Source organism: Boleophthalmus pectinirostris, unplaced genomic scaffold (genome assembly GCF_026225935.1).
Source record: "Boleophthalmus pectinirostris isolate CB_2022bp ecotype Guang Dong unplaced genomic scaffold, ASM2622593v1 HiC_scaffold_3, whole genome shotgun sequence".
In the NCBI taxonomy this organism is placed as follows: Eukaryota; Metazoa; Chordata; class Actinopteri; order Gobiiformes; family Gobiidae; genus Boleophthalmus; species Boleophthalmus pectinirostris.
In genome coordinates this window covers 28228177-28248996 of record NW_026571299.1, presented here as the reverse complement: position 1 = coordinate 28248996, position 20820 = coordinate 28228177, and the positions used below count along the sequence as shown (strand labels likewise).

At 38.1% G+C, this 20820-nt stretch overlaps 1 protein-coding gene and 1 non-coding gene across 2 annotated transcripts; both read right to left on the bottom strand.

Moving 5' to 3' along the window:
- Nucleotides 1-519: 519 nt before the first annotated feature.
- On the bottom strand, nucleotides 520-20437 carry LOC110168452 (matrix remodeling-associated protein 8-like). Its single transcript, XM_020933895.2, has 12 exons — nucleotides 20040-20437; nucleotides 19103-19129; nucleotides 18428-18739; nucleotides 16914-17015; nucleotides 16407-16540; nucleotides 15591-15770; nucleotides 11372-11513; nucleotides 4122-4271; nucleotides 3034-3058; nucleotides 2696-2781; nucleotides 2065-2136; nucleotides 520-1851 (listed from the first exon to the last, which is right to left on the bottom strand). The coding sequence occupies exons 1-12, from the start codon at nucleotides 20068-20070 to the stop codon at nucleotides 1829-1831; spliced, it is 1284 nt and encodes a 427-aa protein (XP_020789554.1). The 5' UTR covers nucleotides 20071-20437; the 3' UTR covers nucleotides 520-1828.
- trnae-uuc (transfer RNA glutamic acid (anticodon UUC)) lies at nucleotides 17409-17480 on the bottom strand. Its single transcript has one exon. It is a non-coding gene; the product is annotated as a tRNA-Glu (tRNA).
- Nucleotides 20438-20820: the final 383 nt, after the last annotated feature.

Genomic DNA, 20820 nt, shown 5'->3' with positions numbered 1-20820 from the left:
GTAACTACTTAATTAAAGAGTAATGTTAGAAGGGATTAATTTGAGGTTACAAAGCTTTAATCATTCATTAAAGGTCTTTTATTACACGGAATTGACTCTTCGTGATCTTTAAGCCATGGTATATTTTTTGTTACCTCATCAAAAACAGACCTGGAGTTGTGTTTTGTTTCATTCACACGTTAGAGTAACCTTTTTATTAGTCTGTCTACACCTCCAAAGCTCAAAATGCCCTCTTCCACCTTGTGATGTCATGAGTAATGTCATTATGGATAAACTCTAATTAAAATAAGGCAAATTAAAGTGGAATATACGTAATACAGATTCTCGGTTATGTTATGAAACAGATTCTTTAACCACGCCCACAGTTACAGCACTCCCAACAATGCTATGTCCACGTGTTGTTGACCTAGATGCAAACACAAGCTCCAAATGACTTCCAGGTGGCGCTAAGTGCACAGAAACAATGTGATGTGTCCTCATAAAGCGTTCCATTCATATTTTGGACATGTGGCAGCATAATTCAGCCTTTGTATGAAGCAAGCTTTATTTATTATGACAAAACACATAACAAAATAATAGACCAAATGCAAGGACAGAAATGCATATGACATGATTTACAGGCTTAGTTTAACAAGCATAACACCATAACTCATTGTTTCTCACTGTGGGACGCGTGCTCCTTCAGGATGTACTTAGAAAGCTCTTCAGTTTGTGGGTTTACCTAATTTAGAGTCCATTTCATCCACTTTTATGTCCTCCTTTTGACCATTTCTTGTTCAGGAATACTGTGGAAATGATGTAGTCCACTTTTAGACCTGGATTAAATCTGGATTAGACCTCTGAGAGGCCTGTTTATAGACTTGATTTAGACCTTGTGATACTCTGAAGGCCAAATTGTTTCTTGGTATGTTTCTTTTTCTGGTGTGAAAAATGTGAGAGCCACTGCCCTAACTTTAATCTCTAACTGTTAATTAAGTAATTAAATTCATGATTTATTAGATGTTCATGATGAATAATGAACCAAAAAAAAACAAAAAACTGTCCTGTAGATCATAAAAAAGATTTAAGATTTTTCAAAAGATTTATATTTTTCAAGAAAGCATTTTTATACGTAAACAAAAAAAAAAAATGTGCAAATTTGCATATATTTACAAAGTAGGATAACTTGTGTACAGCATAAAAATAGCAAGAACTCTGAACAATAATTCTGGCAAATAAAACATTGTTAGGACATTATAAAAATCAATTATAAAAATCAATTATGAAATTACAATAGGTCCCGTAGGCCTAAATCTATATTGGAAAATAGACTAAATGCTATTAAATAAACACTTAAACATATGCTGAAATTGTAGCATGTTTTCGAAAGCATACATTAAAAATCACCAATACGTTTTAATAAGTTTTTGCCTTTAACATCTTCGTTGCCCCAAAACATAATGAGAAATACCATTTACATATATAGTTTCAGCTTTAGTTAGCAGTTAGCATTAATGTTAACTTAGCAGTCTCTTTAGCAAAAAGATCTCAAACAATATTCGATGCACAATAAGTTCAAAAGCCTAGAGCAAAAGTCTTGGTTCAGTATTAACCATGTATCAGTTGTAATGCCTTTGTAACTTTCTCTGAGCTCCTCCAGGTGGTGCTCAAACCTTGTGGAGCCTGGTCTACAGTTAGTTTTAGCATGAGAAAAACTACATTGTCAAATCTCAAACAAACTGAAATTGTCCTGTAATTCTTGTGCAATTTATTTTTTTTGGTATTTTGCAGATTTTCAGTCTGTGGCGTTGTTTTGCCTCTGGACCAGCCAGCGACTCCAGATGTGTAATCATTTACGAAACTTTTCCATTTCTACATCAGAGAGGGAGGAAAAAACAAAAACAAGATACTCAAAAAAAAAAAAAAACAATAATACAAAATAAAAATACAAATCTCTATAAAACTATACAGATAAGAGCAACAATTTTTAAGGATAGAAAATTAGCAGAGAAATGCTCTATCTGTCTATTTAATTTTACATTTAGGGGAAGTTTTTCATGAAATATAATGGGAAAATATTTGTACCTTTGTCCAGGTCGATGACTTTAGGCTGTGAGTTCCTGTGGGCCTTCTCCTTCAGCAGGTTGTTTTTGTAATCTGGAATTAGAATGATCTCAGGTGATTAAAATCTTATGATGCATTATTTAATCACATTTGGAGAATCCATCTTTAAAAATAAGGCATATATAAAACATACAAAAATGATTCAGTCTTCATTTTGCCTATCCCTGCACTTACTTTTACTTGTGATTCTTTGCAAATAAATACATAAATAATACAAATCAGCTGCATGTTTGATCAGAAATCAGTGAATTTTTTGTTTAATATTTTGAAGTTGGTATAGAATAGAGTTGTGGTTTAAAATTAACAAAATGCTTTTCTTTCTTTCTTCTTTTTTTTTTTAACAAAGCATGTTTCCTTAAAGATACCATGTGTAATCAGACTGGCCAACCCACCCCTGTTGTATTCTCACATAACAGTACTAGACACTATCTACTGCATGTTACTTCAGACTGATAATGTGGCAGAAGAAGAGCAGAGAGCACAAGTGAGTCTGAACACAGGTGAGGGGTGAGAGAAGGGTTAGCAGGTTTCACATCTGCCATCTCCTGTTCAAATAATCAAGTAAACCTGCAGATGGGAGCTTTAAACTCACCAAACAGTGGCTCTTCTCTGATGGACACAGTGACCTCAGACACCTCCATCTCCAGCTCCTCTGAAGTGCTCTCACTTCGACTTGACCTGGAGACAAAAACAAGACAACAAACATTTAATAAGACAGCACTTAAGAAGGAGCATCAAAAAAATTGCTGTTGCCATAGATATCCACCACTAGATATTATTAGTATGATCGCTAGTATAGATCACTATCAGACTTTATATAAGAAGAAACCCAAGTAAATACATGTTTTTTGAAGGTGAACTAGTCAGATAAGTAGATTTTTGACCTGATATCGGAATGAGATGAGTGCACATTTATGTTACAGGGCTTACCGTGTTGAAGCTTGTGGATATGGCTCTGAAAGACCAAAAAATATAGATTTGGTTAGATACTTTGGCATTCATTTTTCAACAACAACTACCGTATTTTTCAGACTATAAGTCACTCTGGAATATAAGTCGCACCAGCCAATAAATGCATGATGAAGAAGAAAAAACATATATAAGTTGCACCAGACTTTAAGTCTCACATTTTGGGGGAAATTAATTTTATAAAATCAGAGACCAGAAACCGGTGTTTAATCTTGAAAGTCAAGTTCTAGTAATAACAATAGAACAGAGAACAACAGACCGTGAACGTCACATATGAACAGTTCTTCAGATAACTATAGCACAAACAACAGAACAGAACAAGTTTACCAAACTCTCCATCTCACTCCAAATCACTAAATCCATTCAATTCTTCATCCTCGGTGTCACTTCTGAGCAACTCAGTAACTTCCGGATGTAAACAGAGCGCCTCTTCCTCTACTGTGTAGCTGTCGTCAGACTCTGCATCAGTTCCAGTTAGAATTATTCCGGTCTTTCTGTATCCCAACAGGATGGTTTCGGTTGTCACTGAAGTTCAGGCTTTGTCGATCCGTCCAGTGACTTCCAGGAAAGTTGCATGCCGCCAACTTCCGATTGCCATGAAGCTGTGTTCTCCATCCTCGCTTTCCGCCAGTCTCTCACAAGTTTCTCACTCACTCCAAACTTTCTTTCTGCTGCTCGATTACCCTTTTCAGCTATATATGTATATATATTTCACTACTTGGAGCAGGACAGCTGCTCTTTCTGCAGGAAACATGCGCAGTAAAAAGTGAAGTGACAGTGGTACAGGAGTAATAGGAGCAGCAGATACTGGCACACAAGCCTAGAGTCTCTCACGGCTGTCAGTGTGAAAATTTTAATATATAAGTCGCACCGGAGTATAAGTCACAGGACACACCCAAATCATGAAAAAAAGTGTGACTTATAGTCCGAAAAATACGGTACAACTACTCCTACTATTGTCATTGTGATATTAATCTAAAGTCAATCTCAAAATATTTAGTATATTTACTAGTATTACTACTGCTACTACAACTGCTGCTACTACTCACCTTTCTTCTTCCGTCGGCGCGTGATGAGGATGATGATGAGCACAATGAAGGCCAGCAGTAAACATGAAGTGAGGGCGTATCCCACAGGAAGCAGGAAGTAGTGTTGCCGATCAGGTAGGATCACGTTTATGACCCGCGGAGGTTCAGCCTCTGTCGACCAAAAGGGAGAAAAACATCAGCTTTGAAATGATAACATGCAGTAACAGTAATACTCCAGGGAATACCAGGAGAAGCAGTGGGACAGCAGTGGCTCTAGTGAAAACCGTTGTTGTGTCTTTAGGCAAGACACTTCATCAACTCACCTTGCCTAGTATGAATGCGCTTACAGTTATCAGTTGCGAAAAGTGTCTGTAAAACATCTTTGAAATCTATAATAACTTATTCAATGTGAAAACCCAAAGTTAATGTGCTAAAAGATAATAATGTTATATAAGTTTTAAAAAGGATAAAAATAATACATTGAAATTTTGTCTTTCTACTGTTCCATCATACCAGGTTTCAAATGGTTTTATTAAATAGTCTTCAAAATGCCAAGCCACCTCAGTCACTTCCTGTTTAAGAGACACTAGTCTAAGTCTAATAATGACACAGTCTGAGTAATAGCTGGCATTTTACTGAAGAAAGAGAGAAACAGAGAGACGGAAAGAAAGAGGGGGAGATGAGGAGAGAAAAAGAGGGAGCGAGGGCACGAGGGGGAGGAGGAGGTGGGTGCAGCTGTGGACTCAGACATTTTTGAGACCCAAATGAAGTCCAGATCCGGTTTTGCTGAAATGTACTTTTCCTGGCACAAAAATAAAGAGATGAGACAGACCAGAGAGACAGAGAGAGAGAGAGAAAGAGAGAAAAAGAGAGACAGAGTGAGAGAGGAGGGGGATATCCAGAGTGGTGTACAGTCAAATGAAGCTGACAGAAACTTAAGTGAATATGTTGAGGAGTGGAAGATGGTAAAATTATTGCTTGTTGTGACTTACAAAAAGTATCCTGCTGTTTCAACCAGTATTAGAAGTACTAGGAGTTGTAGTAGTGGTTGTACTCATGCTAATAACAGTAGCAGCAAGTTAGTAGTACTTTTAAAGACAAAACTGATGAGTAATACTAGTGGTAGTAGTAGCAAATGTTATAGCAGATGTAGGGAGAGAGATATATAAAAAAAAATATATGGTAATACTGCAATTTTACTGAAGACATGCAAGATTAGAATTTCAAGAATTTTGTCCGTAAATAAAACTGTTACTAAATTACGGCAAAAACAGCTGATTTAAAGGACCCACATTATGCTGTTATAATTGTTGTTTCCACATCACAAACATACCTGGAGTTGTGTTTTATATATTCAGAGTTTTTTTTTTTCTCAAATTGAAAACACTCTGGTCCACCCTGTGATGTCATATGGTAATAAAGGAAGTGCTTTTAAACTCAATACGCCTTCACTTCTTTATCTCAATCATTTGGATAATTTCAGCCCTGGAATATATAATAAAATCTACTGAACAAAAGGTAAAAGGAGCTGTTAACTTGAAAACTACCACTTCATGACATCACAAAGTGGAAAAGAGCATTTTGAGTTTTGGAGATGTAGACAGGCTAATAATAAAGTGTTACTCAAACATGTGCGAATGAAACAACACAAACACCACGTATGTTTTCGATGAGGTAGCATTCTAACGTGACTCGAAGCTCACAAGAGTCAATTTTGTGTGAAATATAGGACCCTTAAAAATAATCTGTCTAGTGTAATCTCCCAAGTATGCAAGTAAGTGATCTTTCTGCACTTTTGTGGTCAAGTTAATGCTTCATTCACATTTTGATCCTCAACCAAGACTTTCATAGGCACATTCCTGATGCGTTTTGAAGTTATCCTTTGAATATTGTTACAGAGAGCAAAAACAGAAAAGAAAATTGAGATATACATTTTTCCCAGTATTGCTCACCCCTAAGCAGATGTTGTAGGTGAAGTGACAAACAATTCTATCTGTATATTTGTATCCAGGAATAACAGAGTCTGATAAAGTAATCAGTGTTGCTCAGAAGTAAGACTGTTAAAAATACATTTGTAGAATCCAAGACTATTGAAGTCTGTTCAAACTATTACTGTCTGAGCTGATTCTCTTGAAGGATTTAGGTCCAATTTATTGCACATGTCCTTCATACAACAGAAAGGACTCTCATGAGACAGTAGCAAAGTTTCTTCTGATTCTTGTTCTTGTCATCATTTTATTATCTATAAAATAAGGCAAAAAAGGTCAAAAGTCCTCAAGATGTCACCTATAAAGAGTGCCCAAATGATGTGTGCAAGTAAAGGGCTACTTACTTCTCCTTTAGACCTGCTTTTGTTCTGGTTTAGTCTGATCTAGCACTCTTTTACTTCTGGTCTAGAGATAGTTTAGTCCTGCTTTAGTCTTGATTTAGTCCAGGTTGTGCTAGTCCTGCTTTAGTCCTGTTTCAGGTTTATTTTAGTCCTGTTTCAGTCCTGATTTAGTCCAGTTTGTGCTATTTTAGTCCTGATTTACTCTTGATTTGGTCCTGGTTTAGCTCTGGTTTAGTTGTGTTTTAGTCTTGGTATTGTCCAGATTGTGCTATTTTAGTCCTGGTTTGGTCCTGGTTTAGTCTTGATTTGGTCCTGATTTAGCTCTGGTTTAGTCCTGCTTTAGTCTTGGTTTAGTCCAGGTTGTGCTACTTTAGTCCTGGTTTAGTCTTGTTTTAGTTTTAGTTTAGTCCTGTTTTAGTCCTGGTTTAGTCCAGTTTATGCTATTTTAGTCCTGGTTTAGACCCGGTTTAGTCTTGATTTGGTCCTGGTTTAGCTCTGGTTTAGTCATGTTTTAGTCTTGGTTTAGTCTTGGTGCTATTTTAGTCCTGTTTAAGTCCTGGTTTAGTCTTGATTTGGCCCTAGTTTAGCTCTAATCTAGTCGTGTTTTGATCTTGGTTTAGTCCAGGTTGTGCTGTCTTGATTGAGTCCCCCTCTTTGTATAGCGTGTGCCCAGATGTTGAACAGATGATGCATGCACGTGTGGAACTGAGATAGTCCTGGATTAGACCTGGTTTAGTCCTAGATTAGTTCTAGTTTAGTCCTCTTTTAGTCCTGGTTTAGATCCGGTTTTATCCTGATCTAACCCTTTTAGCATTTTTGGTCCTTATTTAGTATGGGTCCGGCCTTTTTTTAGTCCTCCTCTTTCCTACAGTATCTGCAAATGATGTGTGCCTGTGTGGAGCTGACGTAGTCCTGGTTTAGTATTGCTTTAATCGTGGTTCAGTCCTGGTCTAGTCCTGGTTTAGTTTTAGTCCTGGTTTAGTCCGTCTCTCTCCTTTAAGCCCATGCAGCTGCTGAACAGATGATGCGTGCATGTGGAGCTGAGGCAGTGGAAAAGACTGGACTGAATACAAACAAACCTGAGACTGGGGCTTTTAAAGAGGCAAAACACAGAGACAGACCAAACAGAAAATTTGGTTTCGACCTGGTTTAGTCCTGGATTAGACCTGGTTTAGACCTGGTTTAAACCTGGTTTAGTCCTGGTTTACCTCTCAAACACAATTGCTTGAGGGGCAGATGTTGAAGAAATACACTTAACCAAAAATATATTACGTAGGTCAAGGGTCATTCTTCTTCATGAACCCAGTCTAAATCATGTTCAGTCTTTAGTTCTGCTTAGTTTTAGTCTTTGTTTGGTCCAGTTTTAGTCCTGGTTAAGTCCTCGAGAATGTGAGATCAAACACAGAGGCCAGGGTGAAGAGAAGAAAGGAGAAGTTAAAAGTGACATGTAAAAATGTAATGCTGAAGCCAAATCAAACAGGGGTGGACTGAGCTACCAGGACAGAGAGATAAGAGCAAATCCTATACAATTACAATCTGGTAGCAGCAGCAGCAGCAGCAGTGGCACTAGTAGTAGTAGTAGTAGTAGTAATAGTAGTAGCAGTAGTAGTGGTAGTGTTTGTAGTAGTAGTAGTAGTATCAGTAGTAGAAGTAGTACTGGTAGTTGTAGAAGCAGTAGTAGCAGTTGCAACAGCAGCAGTAGCAGTAGCAGTAGTAGTAGTTGCAGTATTAATAGCAGCAGCACTAGTAGTAGTAGCAGTGGTAATAGTAGTAGCAGTAGTAGCAGCAGTGGTGGTAGTAGTTGTTGTAATAGTAGTAGCAGCCCTAGTAGTAATAGTAGTAGTAGTAGTAGTAGTAGTAGTAGTAGTTGTAACAGTAGCAGCAGCAGTAGTAGTAGTAGTAGTTGTAATAGTAGCAGCAGTAGTAGCAGAAGTAGTAGTGGCTGTTGTAATAGTAGCGGCAGCACTACTAGTAGTAGAAGTCATTGTAATAGTAGCAGCAGTTGCAGCAGCAGTAGTAGTAGTAGTGGTAGTAGTAGTAGTAGTACTAGTACTAGTACTAGTAGTAGTATTTGTTGTAATAGTAACAGCAGTATTAGTAGTAGTAGTAGCAACAACAGCAGTAGTAGTAGTAGCAGCACTAGTAGTAGAAGCAGTGGTAGTAGTAGTAGTAGTAGTAGTAGTAGCAGTAGTAGTTGTTGCTGTAGTGGTAGTAGTAGCAGCAGCAATAGAAAGTAGTAGAAGTAGTGGTAGTCATAATAGTAGCAACAGTAGTAGTAGCAGTGGTAGTAGTAGTGGTGCAGCCCATAGATTAAAACTGAGCTGGAGGTCCAGTGAAAATAATAAAATGGAAGAAAACAGGAAATAAAAACTGACATAAAATTCAGTGTCTTCTCTGTCAGCACCAGTGGGTTTTCCATTGAGATCACAAAGTGTTGGCATTGTTCAGGCACAAAAGGCGTCATTGTCGACAGTTGAAAGAAGTGTAAGCCGCAAGAGTAATGTGGCAATTTTTTGGTCCATTCCCTCACAAAAACGATAAGATTCAGCATTTGTGGATCATAAGTTTGGAAATGTCTTCAAAAGCAATGAATGCCCCATAGTTTTACAGTACAAGCCAATGAAGAATACAGCCAATCTATGGGTTTCAAAACGATGAACAAATGCCAAAGCCATATAAATTCAAAACATATATATTGCTTGAAAGGTGAAAAGACCTCAAAATGGCGCCTATAAACAGGAAACTGAAAACTATGACTGCGTGTGAAAGGAGCAGTAGTCAAACAAACAAAACTACATTGATTTTTTAAACTTGCCATGAGAGAAATCATGCCAAAAGGAGATAAGACTAAACCCCACACTCTCAGGGGAGGAACTGAAACTTGGGGTCACTAAATCTTGGAGGAAATAAATTAGTCACACACCACTTGCTAAATTACCCACAATTCCACAGTACAGTACGGTAATGAGTGGGAGAGATTAAGAGATTCAGAGGAAGTCGACTTGGCTCCTTCTCTCACCTCTCCCACCCTCTCTCTTTCTCTCCCTCCCTCTCTCTTTCTCTCTCTCTGACCTCTTTTCCTTCTCTCCCATTTCTTCTCTCTCTCTTTTAACCACAAATATCCCCTTATCTGAACTAAACAATTTCCCCACATTGGTACATGAATGTAATTCCGTGTGGCAATGTGGACTTGAGAGATGTGGACTTGACAATTTTGTCAACTTGAGACTTGAGTTAGAAAAAGGACTAATGGACTAAGATGTGGGACTTGGGACTTGGACTTGAGCTCTGTAATTGGAGATGGCTTCATGCTTCTCCCCAAAAAATTATTTTGTTCACTGTTTTCTGTTTATAGTTAAAGTACTTTTAATGCAAAACTTTAAAGAAAAAAACTGGAACATGTATGTTTCTCCCAAATTTACAAAAATATAAAATTGGTATAAATACTTGAAACTTAAAGACTTGGACTTGACTTGAACCTGTGGGCCATAGACTTGGGACTTAACTCTTCAAAAATGTGAAGGGAGATCCACTTCACTTGGCAGAGAGATAAATAGACTGATAGATCTGATTGCCAATATAACAGCTGGTCAATATGTTGGGCCGATATTTGGCCTTTTTAGTGTATTGGCTATCGACCTTAAATCTCCAGAACAGATCGATGCTTTGTTTTGACCCACCTGCTGCCTAAAAATACACAGAAAGCTTTATTTTAACACTTTAGTGTGAAGACATAACTACACAAAGCGTGACAGCATCATTCTCTTATAGTTTTGTGGTTAAAAAAAAGGGCTGTAACTGAGTTTGTTGTAAATTATGATTACAGAATTTGGACAATATAATCCTACCCGGCCCAACATATCGACCCAAATATATTGGCAGAGCTTATCGGTCATCGGTTTCACTGGATTCTAACCATCAGTATCAGCATCAGCCATGAAAAAAACCATCAGTCCTTCTCTAGTTTGAATCTATGGCAACAGCCCCAAATGACTCAATTAAATTAATAAACTCATATCTTTGGAAAGGGGAAAGGTCCTCACAGAATCTGTAAGAAATCATTGTCTGAAACCCATGAAAACTTTATATGTATTTTTATCCTTATTTCAAGTGAAAAATATTGACACGGCAAAACAAGGTCGAATTTTTTCAACTGGGCCAAGGTTTTTAGAGTGAAAATGTTTCGCCACTCATCGCTTCCAATTGTTTACAGTATGGACTATCTGTTATAATCTCATATGACTGTAACTTCTTCTTCTTGTCTCTCATATGACTGACTTTTAAAATTGTGTTTACAGCAACATGTTTAGAGTAAGTAAGTATAACTTGTTCCACTGGCCGCTCTTATGTCTGGAAAAGGAAGCACTGAAGACAAAACCAGACATTTCCCCAAAGACCCTCGACATTAAACTTGTTCAGATGTTTTCAAAGTGAAGAGTCTAAGAGGAGCGAGTCAGAGGTGAGTGGAGAGCAGGGAGGGACTCAAGTTCAGAGTGAAATGCGCTGACTGTGCAGAAGAAAATGTCAAACACACAAAAATGTTCAGAGAAAGCAGGTTTTTCCCACTGTAGAGAAACAAGAGGGTCAAGACATAAGCAACAACACATGTGCTTATTATAAAACTCACTTGCAAACCACATCAATACTGTGACAAAACTGTGACAAAATCTGGACTAAAGCCATTAAAAGCTTCCCGTAGTAGACATAAGTTACACTCTTTCCAAGTTGAATCAGACGAAAAGCAAAACATTATGCATTATGCTGCTAATGTGCTGCTAAGAAGCCATTTCAACATGATTTACTTCCAACAATTGCCATCAGAGGGCGTGATTTTCACAGCTGTGGACATTTCCAGGCAAAGCGATAACATCTCCATGGACGCAGAAGCAGAAGCAGAAAAGTTACACAGTGCTCCTTTATCTTGTATTAATGTGGCCCTTACCCTTGTCTTCGCTAGGCAAAGCTCGGGCTGCCTGTGTGGGCTGGACCACTGCAGGATCCACCCTGAGCTGGAACTGCCTCCTCTCGTGCAGACCGCAGTAGTGATGGTGAAGGTGACAGGAGTATAAGCCCTCGTCTGTAGGCTGCAAAAACAGAAGAATTTCAATGAATGTAATGATCTTTGAGTGTCCAAAAAAGCGTTATTTAAATCTGATCCATTATTATTATGTTTGTGCTTAAATTGATACAGGCCCATTTGAGGATTTTTTTTTAGCTTTGGTATCTGTTCAATATGTTGAAATCCACCAATATTGTTCTCTACATTGCTCTAGTCTTGGAAATAAATGAGCAATGAAACCAAAATAAAAAGACAACAAATTATATTACTACTATATTCCAGATGTAATTATTTGTACAAAAGTGAAAAGTACTCAACTACAAATACTTGTTGCCCTCACGATAGATATATGTATATGATAACAACATGCCAAGATGATCTAAATTGGACCGTCCCTCATAATCATACTGTGTCTATGTGGGAAATAATATCTGCGTTTTTGGAGGGTGGGAGTTGGAAAGTTGTGGTTAGAAGAATCTGAAAGCGAGACTTTGAAAGCAGTGGGTGGATCTCTTTCTCAAAACAACAGAGAGAAATATGCATAAATCATACTGAAAATGAGACCATATGAAAGTATACATTATAGGGTTATTATACATTCTATATTAAACAAAACTGGAAAAACTGTGCAGTGTAGCAGTTTATAGCAGACCTTCACCAAGGCACTGTCCCTCTCCTGCAATGTTAGAGGTTAGAATTCCTGTCTCACAGCAAAGCATGAGTCTTCTGTGTTGAGTTTGCATGTTCTGCCTGTGTATGAGTGTCAAAGAAGGTGTTACATCTTGGTTTAGTCCTAGTTTAGTAGGCAGATTTTGTTTTAGTACTATGTTCTAACTTTAATGTACATCTATGTTTCTGTTGTTAGAAACCTCTTAAAAAGCCTTAAACGGACAGTTCAGAACTTTGGACATAGGAGCTCATTTCCTAGTGAGCAAGAGTGTTGGAGACATGTGGTGACACTTTTTTTAAATATTCCATCTAGTCCTTGTATTTGCAGAGGTTGCTGGTGCTAGGCTAGTGCATGTCAATGGCCATAGTTATCCTGTCTTACCCACTCCACAAAACACCCAAAGCAAATCTATTATTACGCCAGACTGTCGATGTAAACGTCTGTGTTGATAGAATAATGTTTGAAATAAAACTAACCTTGCATCGCATAAATGGTCGCATGTCCAGGGACTATTTTCTCATATATCAGTCCGCAGCTGCCGAGCTTTCTATCAGGAAGTACAACTCACTGCTGCTGCTCAGACATAAATCCTTCAAATGCAACGTTGGTTTTACTTCTTAAATTATTCTATCGACACAGACATTCACATGGACAGTCTGGTGTAATAATAGATTTGCTTTGGGTGTTTTGTGGAGTGGGTAAGACTGTTTTCAGTGGCAGAATAACTATGGCCATTGACATGCACTAGCCTAGCACCAGAGACCTCTGCAAATACAAGGACTGGATGGAATATTTTAAAAAGTGTCTCCACACGTCTCCAACACTCTGGCTCACTAGGAAATGATGCCGTATGTCCAAAATTCCGAACTGTCCCTTCAAGTTAGCAAAGTTTCTGCAAGTTTAGCTCCTTTCCATATCTCTGTAATAGTTATCATAGCAACCAGTCTAAATATCCAGGATACTCTGATTCCTCATGTACACAGAGATGTGAGTGTCTTGGTTTCTCTGAGCACATGTATACACCAGATCCAGAATACTGTCATAACCAGGATAAGACTCATAATTGGAATAAGACTCATAACCAGGACAAGACTCATAACCAGGACGAGACTCATAACCAGGATAAGACTCATAACTGGGATACTCACGCACATGTAAACGCAATCAGTGTCATTTTGTTACAAATGGAAAAAGATGTGAAGCTAGCAATAGGAGGGGTCCACAGCATGCAGCGCTTTGTTGTGATGACGTTTGCAGCTTCGTCAGCTCCCACTGGATACCGCAGTTTTCTAACTCTGAGACCTCTGCTTATTTGCTTCATTTGTGCCAAATTTAACACATAGCCAAAATGCCTAGAATCAAGTATTATGTAAGAACAGACTGAGCTAGTGGGTACAGCTATTACAACCCCTTTCTCTTCCCAGGAAAATGCTTGTATTTTTGTTCAGTTATATTTTCCAAAAAACATTTAGTTAAATCTTTCTGGTGGAGGGCTGTCTTTTCTCCATGGCAATGTTATTGCTTTGTTTGGAATGTTTCACAGTATGGTATTAAACCTTTCTATCTTCATGGAGACCAAACTAGACCAAGTTACAGGTTAAATCTGTTATTGTTTTTTTTTTTTTTTGCTTATACCTTATACTGTGAGCAGGTCTGTGAGCCCACAGATCTGACCAATAACTTGGACTGTGGATTTTATTGCAATTAAAAGTTAGAAATTCACTTAAGAATGTAAAATGAATATTCAAGCTCAAAATGGCAAAAAAAAGCTAAAAAATAATGTTAAAAGTTGCATATTAAAAGTGCTTAACCACCTGCTAAATCAACTGTATACTAGCTATATTAAATGCTATATTTAATATATTTATATATTTCTTTAATTTGAACTACTCCACTCAGGGATGTCGGACTGGGCGGGTAAAGGGTACTGTTTACTCAGGGCCCAGTCCAGACAAGGGCCCCTCTAACATGATGGTTTAATTTTAGTTTTAGTACTAGTTTAGATTGGTTTAGTCTTGTGGTAGTTCTGGGTTAGAACTGGTTTGGTCTTGTGGTAGTTCTGCTTTAGACTTGGTTTAGTCCTGGTTTGATCTTACAAGGGTACTAGTTTAGATTGGTTAAGTCTTGTGGTAGTCCTACTTTAAACCTGATTTAGACTTGGTTCAATCTTAAGGTCGTCCTGGTTTAGACCTGGTTTAGTCCAGGTTTAGTCTCATGAGAGTACTTGTTTAGATTTGTTTGGTCTTGTTTAGATTTGTTTGGTCCTACTTTAGACTTGGTTTATTCCTGATTTAGACCTGGTTTAGTCTTGTGGTACTCCTACTTTAGACCTGCTCATACAACGCAACAACAACACACAGACATCCAGAGGCCACGCTTCCCTTCATGCACCTTTCTCACTTTTTTCACACCTGACCCGTTTTCATGCCTGACTACTGCAGCTTTGTTCACTTGTAGTCTTTTTCCCATTAAAGATAGCATGGTTGTTGTTGTTAACTTTTTCCAAGAATTTGTAATGTCTTCAAATAAAAACTAGGCTTCCCTGTGCCATGTTTGAGTTTAAAATGAAAGCATATGGTTGTTCTGTCCATGTGAGTGGTAGGGGCTCAGCTACAGATCTAGGAAACAGTAAAAAATGGCTTGAAGACTTTTACATATGTCTTCCGTGTTGAAAACTGAAAACATCTTCAGCACTGAGCCCAGAGAGCCATCAGATCCCTCTAGTTTACACTGAATTATGAACTCTATCTTTAACAATGCATCTCTGGAGTTAGTCTTAGATTTATGGAGATTTCTGTCTACAACCACAGCTCGGGGGACAGAGATCTGTTTCCTGGGAAGAGTTTATTGTATTTGTGTGATGATACGCTAGAAAAAAAATGCTTTTGCTGAAGTGTCTGTAGCTGCCAGTTGTTTTTCCAGATGTGGCAGTGATGAAAATACCAGATGTTTACAGACAGACTAATAATATGGCTTTACATGTGGACCACTGCTCACGTGTGTTAGCTGACTGGTAATATAGGGGAAAAAATTACACACATTTAGGGGTGGATGACAATCACAAAAATGAATCTCTTAATATCCTGGTGGGTGATGGTTTATGTTTTGCCAAAAAAAAGTGAATGGATTGTAAAATTAACCACCGTTTAACGAAGTGCAGATGTATCGCTTTCTACCCTTTAAAAATTTTACATTAGCTCTTTTTGGTTGGTGGTGTGATTCTAGCTCCCACAGATGAATGCTATTGTTGTGTTCTTGGAATGAGTGACATTTATAAAAACATGTTAATATATTGTTTTCAGCAAATATAGCATTTTCAAAAGAATAAAAGGTGACATGGTGATCTAAATATGTGATATGTATAGCAATGAAATACCCCCTCTTTAAAAAAAAAAACAGTGTTGTCTTCATATATACAAGGCTGTTTCTCACCTGTAGGTCTGAGATGGTGAGAGAGAAGTCCCCCTCTGAAAAGGCGAGGCTGCTGATGTTCATTTTGCGTCGCAGAAACAGTGGTCCATAGCTGCGCTGTTCTCCAGAGGCATACAGGTCCACCAGGCGATCTGCCCTGTCATGGAGCACTCCAGGAGACTGCCGGTCCCAATGTACCACCTGAGAGGAGAGACCAAGATAGACCAGAAATAGACCTGGTTTAGGCCTGGTTTAGATTTGGTTTAGACCTAGTTTAGACCTAGTTTAGACCTGCTTTAGACCTGATTTGGATCTGGTTTAGACCTTGTTTAGTCCTTGTTTAGACCTGGTTAAGACCTGGTTTATACTTGTTTGGAGTCTGGTTTATACCTGGTTTAGACCTGGTTTAGATCTGGTTTAGCCCTGGTTTAGACCTGGCTTAGATCTGGTTTAGACCTGCTTTAGACCTGATTTGGATTTGGTTTAGACCTTGTTTAGTCCTTGTTTAGACCTGGTTAAGACCTGGTTTATACTTGTTGGGAGTTTGGTTTAGACCTGGTTTAGACCTGTTTGGAAACTGTTTAGACCTGGTTTAGACCTGGTTTACACTTGGTTTAGACCTGGTTTACACCTGGTTAAGACCTGGTTTATACTTGTTTGGAATCTGGTTTAGACCTGGTTTAGACCTAGTTTAGACCTGCATTAGATCTGGTTTAGAGCTGTTTGGAGCCTGGTTTAGACCTGGACCTGGCTGATTGTTAAGTATGTGTGTCTACATCTATACTTTTGTCTTTATGTGTGAAAGTGTACAGTAGTAGTAGTAGTAGACCTCCTGACCTGCTGATCCTCCTCGTCAGTGCTCCAGTCGGTCCAAACGCTGCGTCTGTTGATGCAGGGCAGAACCACAGTGCTCCCCAGCAGCACCACAAACACAGCCTTCTGCCCGTCCCAGTACCTCTGCTCTTTACGCCCTGACACACAGACACAAACACACTCTCACTATGGACTGAAAAAGACTAAGAATATGTTTAAAGTACGTATGACAAGTTAGACTACACTCACTAAAGCACAGTAAACATAATTTAGGATTTTACAAAAAATCTTGTTCTAAAAAGTTTGTTCTATCTTTTATTTTCTTTATTTTGTTCAAGTTTATCATTTTACTTCCTGGTTGTGCATGCTCTGCAGATATGACCTATGTAGAGTAGAGTTTGCACATAACCCTGTTCTCGCAAAATGCAGGTCAACTCCCGGGTCAGGCTGTATGTGTGAATGGGACTTTGGATTCTCTTTGTTCTAAACATGACGAGAATATGTTTGATGAGTTAGTGATTATCTCCTTACGTGATTTGGTGACGTTGAGCTGGACCCTCACAGTCTCATACAGGTGACAGTACAGGTGGTGCAGGTTACACGAGTACAGCCCACGGTCATTCATCGTCACGTCTATGTTGGGAACAAAAAGCACAAAATTCAGTAAGTTATTCAGGAAAGTTATTGACTCAGTGTTGAGTTGGCACAGTATTGACAAATATGCCTACTGTAAGAAAACTGAGATTGAACTTAACTTAAGAACAAGAAGATAGTGTCTAAAATTATTTAAATATTTAGTTGTTTATTGAGATACTTCTCCATCAGGTTCAGAATTATGAGAAATTAAGATCTTGCCATAGCGATTAACAATTTAAAACAAAATATTATATCTTTTGAATGGGAAACACTGTTGCATATAACAAGAAGCTAACATATAGGCTTACTGATCTGAAGAATATTGGTATTTTAAGATTTGATAAAGATCTTATTAATTCATGGTTAATTGCTATTAATTGAAAAGGCCAGTTCCCATACCGGGAGTCGAACCCGGGCCGCCTGGGTGAAAACCAGGAATCCTAACCGCTAGACCATATGGGACCTGAGCCCCTGAGGGATTTCTCACTCTGTATAAAAGACAGTAGTGTAGAGGGGGGGTGGGGAAGGTCACATCAGGACTATAACAAGCCTGACACAAGAATAGCCCTAAACCAGGATTTAAATGATTCTCAAAAGGGGCTAAAGTTTGCAATTCATGATTAGAATCAATGGGTGATATCACTACATCTTGAATCTCTATAGTTCAAATTGAGCTGGAGGACAGCTAAGAATTCTGTTGAGGCATTTGCTGTGTAACTGTTAAATTGCAGATTTGTTGACGTGGTATATGGTTAGTATCTCTGTCATTACTGGGCCTATCCACATGAAACATAAACTGGTGCTAAATTCAACATTTTCTCTGGCAGTATAAATAAACAATGTTTAAAGAATGTTTTGGAAGATTCTGTATAACAATATAATTAAAACAAGAACGTAATACTTAACAATATACTAGTAAAGGAAAAATATTTTTTTGTCGTTAGGGTGTAGTTGCAGTGTGATGCAAAGCCTAGGGGAATACTCAAGACAAAATGGAGCTGCAAGATTAATTGCAATTGAATCAAAATCAAATTTGAAGGGACGCAATCAGCAAATCACAAATCTTTCTTTAAGTGCAATAATTTCCTCTACAAACAAAATATCTGTTTTTATTCTACATAAAAACTGCTAACACTGTAGTTTTGATCTGTACAAACATGTTCTGAAATGTGATTCTTGTATTAGTATGTCAGTTAATTTCAGTCTTCCAGTCAAATCTTCTGGACATATTTAAAATATCTTATTATTAAAACACAAATCACAAATATTTTCCCCAAAATAGTCCCAAATAGTCTTAGATTAACGACTAACTTGAGTAACAGAGCTTCAAACAGAGTAGTACTTTTAGTTAACTTCCCACCCCCAAAACACCAATAAAAGTACCGTAATAACTGAATCAAATGCCTTACCTTTGATGACAAGAGAGAAGTTCCCGTCCTTAAAAGCCTTCTTGCTGAGGCTGACCCTGCCCAGGTTGTACGAGTTGTAGATGCGCTGGTCTCCTCCAGGACCTGAGAACATGTCCACCACTCGCTCCATGACGTAGTCCGGACTGGCCCGGTACATGTCCCAGTGCAAAACCCTCTGCCTGTCCCGAATCCTGTCCCTGGTCCAAACCATACGGCCACTCACACACTGCAGTACCACCTTGGAACCAGCAGGGGCACTCATGTTGTAAGCTGCCACCACTAAACTACTGCTGCTGTCCGACTGGGCCCAAACTGGAAAATAGAGAATTAGGAGGTATTTTGGTTTACTTGAGACATTGGTAAGTCCAAGTTAAGACTAGTTTAGCCAATTTTAAATTATAGTATATAAACTGGAGCTGGAATATGTGTAGAGGAATGCAAATTTAGAAGGGTCAGATGGAGAAGATGATGCGGAGAAGAGGGTCAGATGGAGCAGAAGCTGCAGATAAGAGAAGAAATTCAGATGGAGCAGAGGATACAAAAGAGAGGGTCAGATGGAACAGAGGATCCAGAGAAGAGAAGAGGGTCAGATGGAGCAGAGGATGCAGAGGAGAGTATTTCATCAATGAATTAAGCTGTATTTTTGTAGTATATGAACTCAGTACTGATACTTACCTGCAGTGATGAGACATGCTACTGCAACTGTAAGAGAGAAGAGGTAAACACAGTAATGACTTAAACAGATTCAGACAAAGCCAGGTTTTAACATTTCCATTTGAAAACACCTCAGCTATGCACATGGTGTTATGGCAACACTGGAGACGTCACACTATTTTTACTTTTTACTTGTTTTCAAAGGTTTGTAACTGCAATGATCTAGTCCTACATGTGTCAACACAATGGTATATAAAAGTAGGCCAGATATTACACAGAGGTCAACAACATTTGGGACAGCTGGTCAATTCAACTTTCTATAGTTAAACTACAAAATGGATTGAGCTCAACTATCTTTTAAAGTACAACTGTTAAGCTTATTTTTAATTGAAAACTATATATGTAAGTAATTTTACATTTTTACATTTTATGGATCCCAAGAAGATCCAAAAAATTAAATTTACTTTTTAAAAACTCTTAAAAGCTATTTAAGACATTTCTCAAAACAAATATAATGTCAGGTATAGTATGTTTTATATCTGTTGTGGTCGTGTTTGTGTTTTTGGCTCATTTACTCATTAACTTACAAAATAAAAATGTACTTTTACTCCTGTTTTGGATCTTATCTCCTTACACTTCAAATCTAGGCCATAACTTGCCAGACATCAATCCATCATGAAGAAGAAGATAAAACTCAAATGAGATTAAAATAAAATACAACAACAGCCCTACTCAGTCATGGAGATTGTGCAGCTCAACCTGACAGAAAAATAAAACGTGTAGTTAAAGATGTTATCAGAAACAGGTCACTATTTCTTTAATGTCTTCCATGCATCTTGAACTAGGCTGATAAGCCAGTTTACTCTATCCTTTGGTGAACTTGTGACCCACTTTTTAAAATAATAAATCCAGCTAATAATTTAATATGAAAGAATAACAAAACTGCAAAGCTACTTACTGTGGATGAAAAGCAGAGTTTGCAAAATCATCTTTCCTCTTTCTGTCTTGCAAATAACGTTTTAAAAATCCCAAATAAACACGTGTCGTCCACTTTGTAAATGTCCTGAAAAATGCTTAAACATAAAACTAATTTGTTCACCCATTCGCCTTTGGTCTAAACGTTTCTATAGTTTCAGACAAAAGAAAGACACGTCGCGACAGTCAAGTGTGCAGGAGCGGGACCGAACCTAAACACAGCCCGGACAGAGCTCACTCCGCCCGAGTCCAGCTGCAACCCGACACCGGTACAGAACCACGGAACCGAAGCCCCCTCCCTCCTCTGCTCCACATGCATTCTTTATAATGAGAGAGAGGTAGAGAAGGAGGATAATTTCATCATATTTAAATACAGTTAGGTCTGTAAAATGTTTACGAGAAAGCTAAAATGGTTACATCATCCTTTAAATTGTTAATGGTCTGATAAACTTTGTCGTTGCTAATGTTAAATAAACTAGTTCTATAGCTCTGTTGTGCCCCCTAGAGGTCAAATCATGTATAGCGTTTTATGTTTTACTCTTTGCCAAGCTGTTCACTTTTGACGCACACTCTCCGGAATAGGACGGCAGAAATAATTACTGAAACAAGATATTGTGCAATTTTTAGTGGGAAACTTTTATTAAACAAGAAGGCAAAAATTAATTCACTTCAGTGTATTCGCTAAAAGGATGTAGTGTAATAGGCCATTTACACAGGCGACAGACTGATGGTGCTCATAGTTTACTTCAGAAACATGAGTAAGA

Coding starts and splice junctions, on each gene's coding strand:
- LOC110168452 (XM_020933895.2), bottom strand. CDS start 20,070: ATGATTTTGCAAACTCTGCTTTTCATCCACA. Junction 16,541..16,913: donor GCTCAACGTCACCAAATCAC/GTAAGGAGATAA, acceptor TCTGTGTGTCAG/GGCGTAAAGAGCAGAGGTAC. Junction 11,514..15,590: donor TCACCATCTCAGACCTACAG/GTGAGAAACAGC, acceptor CTGTTTTTGCAG/CCTACAGACGAGGGCTTATA.